The 11,084-nt window shown below is 40.0% G+C and overlaps 1 protein-coding gene across 13 annotated transcripts in view; it reads right to left on the reverse strand.

Annotated features, from left to right (window-relative positions):
- The window catches only part of SYTL2 (synaptotagmin-like 2), a 73,462-nt gene that overhangs the window by 2,338 nt on the left and 60,040 nt on the right, over positions 1-11,084 (reverse strand). For all 13 annotated transcript variants that reach the window (XM_005866867.2, XM_014540228.1, XM_005866866.2 and 10 more), the window contains 2 exons: positions 8,323-8,401; positions 3,968-4,067 (listed from right to left, as the gene is read on the reverse strand). In XM_005866867.2, the coding sequence (XP_005866929.1) occupies positions 3,968-4,067; positions 8,323-8,401 (179 nt within the window). The remainder of the gene's footprint in view (positions 1-3,967; positions 4,068-8,322; positions 8,402-11,084) is intronic.

Below are 11,084 nucleotides of genomic sequence, written 5' to 3' on the forward strand. Positions count from 1 at the left end.
TGTGAGAGCATTTTAATGACATAGTGGACACTTGAGCTTTCCGTGCACTTCAACGTAGCTACTGGTGGAAGGAAGGGAAGGGGAGAGTGTAGAGAAACAGCACTGATGGTGGGAGCCATCATGCAGGAAAGACTGAGCATTCGAGCAGACCAGACCTGCCTTGAACCCTGACTCTGCCACTCATTGGCTGTGTATTGCAGGGAAAGTTAGTTAACCTTTCAGACACTTGCTTCCTCATCTGTAAGATGGGAGTGGTAACGCCTACTTCATAAGGTTAGTATTAAAATTACATATTAAGCAAACAACTGAGCTCAGTTCCTGCATTTAGTAAGTGCTTACTATGTAGCAATTGTTTGAGGATTCCTTTAAAATTTGGAAGCACAGTCTATTCCCGATTATCTGTGATAGTCTAAGGAATTAGTCTTGTACAGAATTGGAAAAGAAGAGAAACCTCCCCCATTTGTTAGATTTGATTTGGGAAATAAATTATATACTTGCAATCATTTACATTTAATTTGTGGTAACAGCTGAATTAACTTTTAACCTATCATGCCCCCGGTAAAGGCAAGAAGGTCTGAGACTAGTCTCAAAATAGGAGACTGACCCGAGTTGAAAAATGTTACCAGCTGACATCTATGAAGAATGTGTTGCCTTTTTGTTTTGTTGATGGTTTCTTTTGCTGTACAGAAGCTTTTTGGTTTGATGTAGTCCCATTCATTTATTTTTGCTTTTACTTCCCTTGCCTTTGGGGTCAAGTTCACAAAATCCCCTCTGAGACCAAGGTCCATGAGTTTAGTACCAATGTTTTCTTTGATGTATTTTGTTATTTTAGTCTCATATTCGGGTCTTTAAGCCATTTTGAATTAATTTTTGTGTATGGTGTCATACCCCTATGTTCACTGCAGCATTGTTCACAATAACCAAGACATGGAAACAACCTGTGTCCTTTGATGGATGATCGGGTAAAGAAGATGTGGTACATTTATACAATGAAATACAACTCAGCCATAAAAAAAAAAAAGATGAAACATTGCCATTTGCGACAACATGGATGGACCTTGAGTGTATCATACTAAGTAAAATGAATCAGGTGGGCCTGACTGGCATGGCTCAGAGGTTGAGCACTGATCTATGAACCAAGAGGTCTTGGTTTGATTCCCAGTCAGGGCACATGCCCAGGTTGTAGGCTTGGTCCCCAGTGTGGGGCATGCAGGAGGCAGCCAATCAATGATTCTTTCTTATTGATATTTCTATCTCTCTCTCCCCACTTCATCTCTGAAATCAATAAAAATACTAAGAAAAAAATAAGTCAGGTGGGAAAGAACAAGAACCATACATTTCATCCATATGTGGGATATAAAACAGAAAGCAACATACAAACAAGCAAAACAAAATCATAATCACAGACAATAGTATGGTTGTTATCAGAGGGGAAGGCGGGTGGCAGGGGGGGAAGATGAAGAGGGTAAAGGGAGTCAAATATATGGTGATAGAAGGAGAATACACTTTGGGTGGGGAGCATGCAGTGCATTATACAGATGATGTATTATAGAACTGTACACCTGAAACTTAGATAATGTTATTAACTAATGTTACCCCAATAAATTTAATTTAAAAAAGAACATCTAGAGGGAAAATAGCAAATAATGTCATATAAAATTAAATAGCTTACAACTGGACTTCTGGTAGAATCTATAGAGATAAAATTAGTCAGAGGGAGTTAGGATGACACATCTGTTTAGCTACTATTTAGATACCAGGCATTTATATGTGTAACAGAGAAAAAGGTTTGCCACTTAAGAACCAAAATTGTCTTAAATTCTTATGAGCTATTAGTACAGCTCTGCTTAGCAAATACTTTTCCAGGTATTTGTAGCCTGATGCCAAAGGCCTTTTGAAAATGGATCATAGAATAGGTGCTTCTCTAAGGGGCCAAGGGCTGTGATATCGCACTGTTAGAAATTACATAAAGTCTTTAGTACTGAATATTGTTCTCACCAGTAGATGTGCCTCCTAGAAGACATTACATATCTGAGTATGTGGTCTCTGGTTTCATTTTTACATATGTCCTTTTATCTTTGTGATTTTAAAAGTATATGAAGTCTTGGGGGGTTCATATCACAGGGTCCCCTAATTCATGGAGTCACTGTTTCAAATTATTTCATTTAAACTATGGATAATGAGTTTCAGCATCACAGAAATAGAGAATTAACATCAACCAGCAAAGGCCGGGCTACTGTAGAACTGCAAAGGCAGACTTATCAATGCTATTACCATTTGACAAAGGAATTTAGATGGCTGCCCCTTAGCATTGGTAGATCATTGCCAATTGCGACAACATGGATGGACCTTGAGTGTATCATACTAAGTAAAATAAATCAGGGGGGCCTGGCTGGCATGGCTCAGTGATTGAGCACTGACCTATGAACCAAGAGGTCTTGGTTTGATTCCCAGTCAGGGCATATGCCCAAATTGTGGGCTTGATCCCTAGTGTGGGGCATGCAGGAGGCAGGCAATCAATGATTCTTTCTTATTGATATTTCCATCCCTCTCTCCCCCCATTCATATCTGAAATCAATAAAAATATTAAAAAAATAAGTCTGGTGGGAAAGAACAAGAACCATACAATTTCACCCATATGTGGGATATAAAACAGAAAGCAACATACAAACCAGCCAAACAAAATCATAATCACAGACAATAGTATGGTTGTTATCAGAGGGGAAGGCGGGTGGCAGGGGGGGAAGATGAAGAGGGTAAAGGGAGTCAAATATATGGTGATAGAAGGAGAATACACTTTGGGTGGGGAGCATGCAGTGCATTATACAGATGATGTATTATAGAACTGTACACCTGAAACTTAGATAATGTTATTAACTAATGTTACCCCAATAAATTTAATTTAAAAAAGAACATCTAGAGGGAAAATCACAAATAATGTCATATAAAATTGAATAGCTACAACTGGACTTCTGGTAGAATCTATAGAGATAAAATTAGTTAGAGGGAGTTAGGATGACACATCAATATCTGTTTAGCTACTATTTAGATACCAGGTATTTATATGTATAACAGAGAAAAAGTTTTGCCACTTAAGAACCAAAATTGTCTTAAATTCTTATGAGCTATTAGTACAGCTCTGCTTAGCAAATACTTTTCCAGGTATTTGTAGCCTGATGCCAAAGGCCTTTTGAAAATGGATCATAGAATAGGTGCTTCTCTAAGGGGCCAAGGGCTGTGATATCGCACTGTTAGAAATTACATAAAGTCTTTAGTACTGAATATTGTTCTCACCAGTATAAAAAAGAACATCTAGAGGGAAAATAGCAAATAATGTCATATAAAATTAAATAGCTTACAACTGGACTTCTGGTAGAATCTATAGAGATAAAATTAGTCAGAGGGAGTTAGGATGACACATCTGTTTAGCTACTATTTAGATACCAGGCATTTATATGTGTAACAGAGAAAAAGGTTTGCCACTTAAGAACCAAAATTGTCTTAAATTCTTATGAGCTATTAGTACAGCTCTGCTTAGCAAATACTTTTCCAGATACCTGCAGGCTGATGCCAAAGGCCTTTTGGAAATGGGTCATAGAATAGGTGCTCCTCTAGGAGGCCAAGTGTTGTGACATCCCACTGTTAGAAATCGCATAAAGTCTTTAGTACTGAATATTGTTCTCACCAGTAGATGTGCCTCCTAGAAGACATTACATATCTGAGTATGTGGACTCTGGTTTCATTTTTACATATGTCCTTTTATCTTTATGATTTTAAAAGTATATGAAGTCTTGGGGGGGGGGGTTTCATATCACAGATTCCCCTAATTCATGGAGTCACTGTCTCAAATTATTTCATTTAAACTATGGATGATGAGTTTCAGCATCACAGAAATAGAGAACTAACATCAACCAGCAAAGGCCAGGCTACTGTAGAACTGCAAAGGCAGACTTATCAATGCTATTACCATTTGACAAAGGAATTTAGATGGCTGCCCCTTAGCATTGGTAGATCAAGGCATTCCTTCACCCATATGTGTACTTCTCCAGTTGTAGGAAGCTTTTTACCTATAATAGAAAAAAGAGAGAAAATAAGATGTTAGTGCTCTTCCTCTCTTGGCAATACTGCATCTAAAGATGCCAATCTAAAAATGGACTAGCACACATCTTAGCTATCTATAATAATAAAAGCGTAATATGCTAATTAGACCAAAGGGATGAATGACCTTCCGGACGTCCTTCTGGACGTCCTTCTGGATGAAGCCATGGCTGAGGCGGCGGGGGTCAAGGTAGAGATGTTTAGGGCTGACCAGGTAGGCAGGCAAGCGGTTAGGGGCAATCAGGCAGGCAGGCAGAGTGGTTATGTGTGATCAGGCAGGCAGGCGAGAGGTTAGGAGCCAGCAGTCCCGGATTGCTAGAGGGTACAGGCCAGGCTGAGGGACACTGTTTAAGTCCATCTTCTATAATTTGGACAGTGTGTTGTTTTTTTTCACTAGAACCCAATTGTAAACTTAATGACTGTATGAAAACCCAAGCAGCATTATTTACAATAGCTAAGATCTGAAAACAGCCCAAGTGCCCATCAGTAGATGAGTGACTAAAAAAAGCCGAGGTACATTTACACAATGGAATACTATTCAGCTAAAAAAGAAGGAACTCTGACCCTCTGCGACAGCATGAATGATTATGCTAAGTGAAATAATCCAGAGAAAGACCAATATCACATGATCTCACTTATATGTGGAATCTAATGAACAAAATAAACTAACAGACAAAATAGGTCCAGACACACAGATGCATGGAACAGAATGACAGATCTCAGAGGGGAAGGAGGTGGAGGGGACGGGAAGAAATTAACCAAAGAACATAGATGCATAACCTACGGACACAGACAATAGTGTGGGGAAGGCCTGGAGTGGCGTTGGGCTGGGTGAAGGGGTCAAGGAAGGGGAAAATGGGGGACCTTTGTAATACTGTCAACAATACATAAGTAAAAAAATAAATAAAAATAAAAAATAATACTAGCTAGTATTTGATGATATGATCCTAATGGGTTAAATCTATACATTCTTTTTTAAAAAATATTTTTATTGATTTCAGAGAGGAAAGGAGAGGAAAAGAGAGATAGAAACATCAATGATGAGAGAGAATCACTGATCGGCTGTCTCCTGCACACCCCCTACTGGGGATCGAGCCTGCAACTTGGGCATGTGCCCTTGACCGGAATCAAACCCGGGACCCTTCAGTCCGCAGGCTGACGCTCTATCTACTGAGCCAAACCGGCCAGGGCTATACATTCTTAATTATAGCTTTTATAGTCTGGCTGTGCTGAGCTCAGACAGCTCTATGAAAATAATTTATATTTATTCCAAGTACAGAGTATTACATCATTCTTGTCGGGTTTTGCTGGCTCCACAGGATCAGTTACAGATATCAGGCATGTGAGTCATCCATTTGTACTGATATTCAAAATATCTCAGTGAAATGCACATACCTTTCAAACACTGATATCAATGTCAATTGGTGCTGACATATTAAACGTATTACTGTAAAGCAACCAAAACAGTTACTAGCTAAGAGAGAGTCATTCTTTTTGTTTAAAGTAGAGTATAAAAAGTTAAACCTGCCCTAACTGGTTTGGCTCAGTGGATAGAGCATCGGCCTGGGGACTGAAGGGTCCCGGGTTCGATTCCGGTCAAGGGCATATACCTTGGTTTCGGGCACATCCTCAGTAGGAGGCGTGCAGGAGGCAGCTGATTGATGTTTCTCTCTCATCGATGTTTCTAACTCTCTATCCCTCTCCCTTTCTCTCTGTAAAAAATCAATAAAATATATTAAAAAAAAAATGTTAAACCTTTGCCTTAGCTGGTTTGGCTCAGTGGATAGAGGGTCGGCCTGCGGACTGAAGGGTCTCAGGTTTGATTCCAGTCAAGGGCACATGCCTGGGTTGTGGGCTCGATCCCCAGTAGGGGGCGTGCAGGAGGCGGCAGATCAATGATTCTCTCTCATCATTAATGTTTCTATCTCTCCCTCTCCCTTCCTCTCTGAAATCAATAAAAATATCTATTTTTTTAAAAAGTTAAACATTTTATAAGACTATTATATAGACACACATAAAAGTGAATATTATGGACAGGGGATTACTGAGAAGTTGGTTTAGTCTGAAGTTGTCTAGGTTGGGTGCACCTGGTCAGAGGAATACTATCATATTTTTCCAGATGACTTGACCCAATCAGTCAACCAACCAGGCATCTATTATGTGGTCAGCTCTATTATATGAATGGCATTGAATATACAAGGAATACAAGAAAGACTAACTCAATTAAAACTATAAAAATGTACTAAGGAATGAAATGCCAAATTATTACTGTAATGTTCTAGGAGATAATGTGATCAGTGAGGGGGAATACAGTCAGGAAAGGCTATATGGGGGAGATAGGACTTCATCTAAGACTGGGATAGGTTGAGGAGAAGGTTAGCCAACACAGAGAAGAGAGACTACATGAGTAAAAACTCAGGGAAGGTGGAGCCCATCACAACACACAGTCCCCCAGCTCCCACCACCAAGAAATGGTAGTGGAGAGAATGGGAAATGAGATTGGTACAATTTCTATGCATGTTGACCATAAATGATAGGATACAAATTATATAAGAAAGAATCTTTTCGAAAGATCCAGAAGTAACAAGATGGTGGTTTGGCAGCCATTTGACCTAAAGATATGTTTGCTTTCCCTCCAATTCTTTTTTCTTTTTATTTAACTGAATTAGAATGCCTTTCTTTAGCTCAGTCACTGCCCTCACCATCCATTATGTCTTTCATCCCACTAGTTTCATTGCCTGGTTACTGAAAGACTTTGCGTGTGCAATCCCTATGTCAGCCATAACATTCATACAGATTCTTAAGGAGAATAACTAGGGGAACTTGCTTGAGAAATGAAAGGGGGGCTGGCATTCATTTCCTGCCTATCTCTTGCTTCTTAAAGGGGCTGAAGACTTGAGGCCCTAACATCAAGTATTAGTAATCTTCAGGAAAGATTACAGTGAGTAATTCAGGAAAAAGCTTTCTCTCCTGATGAGACCTTGAGAATGGAAGACCAATGAGCTCTAATTTCGTAAGGTTCATATGAATTTTTCCAATTCCCACCTGTGAAAAAAAACCATTCAGGTTCCATTCTTATCACAACACTGTCAATAGGTCCAAATTCTGAATACAGAAAAGGTCATACACATTGTGCAGATACAAACTTTTGGGAGAGTGAGGAGCAAGTTAAAAAAAGACTGGAAAACTAGACTTAAAAAAAAGAGAGAGAGAAACAGAAAGTAGAATGGTGGCTACCAGGATCGGGAGGAAAGGGGATAAGGGGTTTTGTAGTTCAATAAGGTGAACCCTGAGAAGAAAAAATAGACAACTACTAAAAAGGGCTCCTGGTGGCAATTTGGGCTCAAATAAAAAACAGAGCCTAGCCAAAGGGCCTCTCACGCAAACTGCACTTCATGGAGAAGCTTCTGGGCTAAACCACCTGCCTCTGCACTTAACAGCCTGCCTGCCATCTGAGCCAGCCCTTTAAAAGATTTCCTGGGATCCTATTTCAACCAACAGGTAGAGGGTTTCCCCCATCCAACCACAGCTGTGCAATTCCAGCCAATCAGAGTGGCTCTACTCTGACCAATCAGGACAGAGCCTTTTGGACCAATCAAACCATGAGGATTTGGAGTCCTCATTTGCATGAGGACAGACCAATCAGGGAACAGGGATGGGGACTTCTGTCCATATAAGCCAGCTTCCCTCTGGCTTGGAGAGCACACTTTCTCTTTTCACCAAAGAATGAAGACTATGTCTCCTTGGCTTAGTTCAAACACGGGAGGCCCCAGAGTTTTTTTACTGCTGTGCTGCCATGCTGCATCACAATCGACTCTGTTTTGTAGTGAATAAAGTTTCCTTCTTTACTGCACCCCAAATTGGGGATTCCTGTGGTGTTGAAGTGGGGCAAAGACCAACAGTTGACAATGGGTACAGAGTTTCAGATATAGACAAGATGAAAACATTCTGGAGATTTGCTTCACAACAATGTGAATCTACTTAACACTACTAATGTCACACCAAAAAATGATTAAGATGGTACATTTTATATGTTTTTATCACAATAAAAAATGAGAATTTCCTAGTTTACAACTGTGAGTTGACTTATTTGGTCTATATGATTACTAAGTTAATAAATCTATTTAGGGCTTCACCTTCGAAAATAGCATAGAACCCAAAGAAACCCTGAGAGCGTGGGGGATGAGGAAAGGGCATAAATCTGGACAGAAAATCATTACATACCAGGAATTGGCTCTGGGACGTACTGGAGAGCTAATTTCATTTTACCTCTGTTTTCTGCTTCAAGGGCAACTGGTGCTGTCTGAAAAAAGAAGGAATGTCAGCAGATGTAAGACACAAACTATTTACTCTGTTTGTTGGTACTCTGTTACAGGACCTTATCTTCCCCAGTTCTGGAACAACGTATCACTCCTGAGTGACCTGGATTAAAATTTCCCTCCCCATCAGAGCTAGACTATTGTTTTTATTTATTTCATTTATTTTTTAAAATATATTTTTATTGATTTCAGAGAGGAAGGGGGAGAGAGAAAGAGATAGAGATAGAGAGATAGAAGAATCAATGATGAGAGAGAATCATTGATTGGCTGCCTCCTGCACGCCCCCTAATGGGGATCAAGCCTGCAACCTGGGCATGTGCCCTTGACTGGAATCGAACCTGGGACCCTTCAGTCCCCAGGCCGATGCTCTATCCACTGAGCCAAACCAGCTAGCACTAGACTATTGTTTTTATATCTGGGAGAGTTCTACTGTGCATCTTGGAAAACTTTGTAGGGTACCCAGAACACATTTCAAGGCCATTAGTCTCAGAGATAGTGGAGAAACTAGAATGGCTTTCTTGGAGATGTGTAGGTGCTGTGGGATGCCTTGGTTTTTATGAAAACACATAGATTTCGTTAATCCTTCATCCAGCACATAAAACAACTTAATTGTATTCTCTTTCTCTGAAGGAATAAGAAGAGTGTGGGAAGGTGGGTGCTGGAAGAAAGCCAAATATAACATGTTCAAAAATGCATTAACCTGACAATTTTAGACGAAATGAGTAGATGTAAGAATAACAAAGTCTGGACAATAATTTTAAAATATATATCTATTATTTTCAAGTATATGAGAAATGGTTTTACTTTCAAAATCTGGTCCTTTGGAGTCTTATTTCCAAAACATATCTATACATCAGAAACATAAGTTACGTTAGTTAAAAATGAATGCTTTTGACATCTTCTGAGGAATTCAGATCCAGCAAGTCTTGGGCAGGGCCAGAAATAAGTGCTTCATGTGATTTTGATGTAATATTAGGAAGCATTTCTTAAAAGAAACTTTTCTTATGTAGATACTAACTAATGATTTGTATGAATTGTTTATATGTATCAATTCCAGTTATGACGGACTAGTTGGGATCACATTAACCCTCATACTGAAAACAATAAAAGAGTCAATTATAAAATCTACTTGAAGGTACTAAAGAATCATTAAGATAGGACTCAAATGGATCAGATATTAGAGACTGACATTTTCTCTACTTTCCACTTTGAGGCATTAGCTGATTTTTAAGAAGTGCCAAACTGAGAGAATAAAAAGCCTAGCAGAAAGAGACTAAGAAGGGCTTTCAGTAGTCTCAAAGGGCTGGGGAGACAAAAATTGAAATCCATGGCCTGCTAAGGAGGAATGGCCTCTAATAAGACCAATGGTTCCCAAAGTGTGATTCCCAAGCCAGCATCATCATCAGCACCTGGAAATTTGTTGGAAATGCATATTCCTGGGCACAGGTCTTACTGAATCAGAAACCTTGAGAATAGAGCCCAGAAATCTGTGTTTTAATAAGTTTTTCAGGTGAATTGGATACTAAAATTTGAGATCTACTTCCTAGGCCTGCAGTTGGAACTCCCAAAGGGCCACAGTCTAAGAATATGGGCAAACAAAAACCAGATCAGACTACAGGAAAACCGAAACCCCACCTTCTAGTCAGTTCATTCCCAGATTAGATTAAGGTGGTCTGTCCCTACACTGTGTGTCAGAAGCAAAAGCAAACCTTCCCAAATTATCCCTAGAATTCTTTTCATGCAATGTCCAGCACGCAATAACCAATGAATAGGCATACAAGGACAAAGGACCAAGTGACCAAAATAAAATGAAAATTTCAATAAGAGACTCACAAATGTTTAAGATATTGGAGTTTTCAGATACACATGTCACATAACTCTGATTAACGTATTTACAAAGATAAGATGGAACATTTTATCAGAGAAGAGGCACTTATAAAAAAAGAATCAAATGAAAATAGAAGTCTGAAATATATAATTGAGAACTTGTAAATGGGTATCACAGATTAGACATAGTAGATAAGAAAATTATTGAACTAGGCAGAGAAACCAAGATGGCGGCATAGGTAAACACTGGAAATTGCTGCCTCGCACAACCACTTCAAAACTACAACTAAAAGACAACACGGACATCACCCAGAACCACATGATGGCTGGCTGAGTGGAAATTCTACAACTAGAAGGAAAGAGAAAAGCACACTGAGACTCAGAGGAGGTGCGGAAGTAAAGTGCAGAGGTACGGAGGCGCACGCAGAAATGGCAACTGAAGACGCGGTTGTCTTTTTCAATCGGGAGGGAGTCACACGCTCCCGACTGCTCTGAACTCCAGTTCTGGGAGAGTCTCCGGGGACCCAGACTCATATGGGGAGAAACTGGACTGTCTGGCATCGGGCAGATCTCGAAGGCGGCTTTCTCTCAGAGGTGCCTGCAGTGATTACCGTGGGACACTAAGACCCGGAGCCTCTTAGGGCAGGGCTGAGGAGCAGCCATAGCTGTTTGCTCCATCCTGTTGATTCCCTGAGACACCGCCCGACCCAAGCTGTGCGCAGAGGCTTTTGCATATGAATGCCCTGGCCCTTTGCAATCTAAAATTACCTAACAAACTGCAGCTGGGTCAGAGAGACCCAGAACATCCAAAAGAAGGCCCAAGGCCCCACAGCAGCTTGC

The sequence above is a fragment of the Myotis brandtii genome, unplaced genomic scaffold (genome assembly GCF_000412655.1).
Source record: "Myotis brandtii unplaced genomic scaffold, ASM41265v1 scaffold24, whole genome shotgun sequence".
NCBI lineage: Eukaryota > Metazoa > Chordata > Mammalia > Chiroptera > Vespertilionidae > Myotis > Myotis brandtii.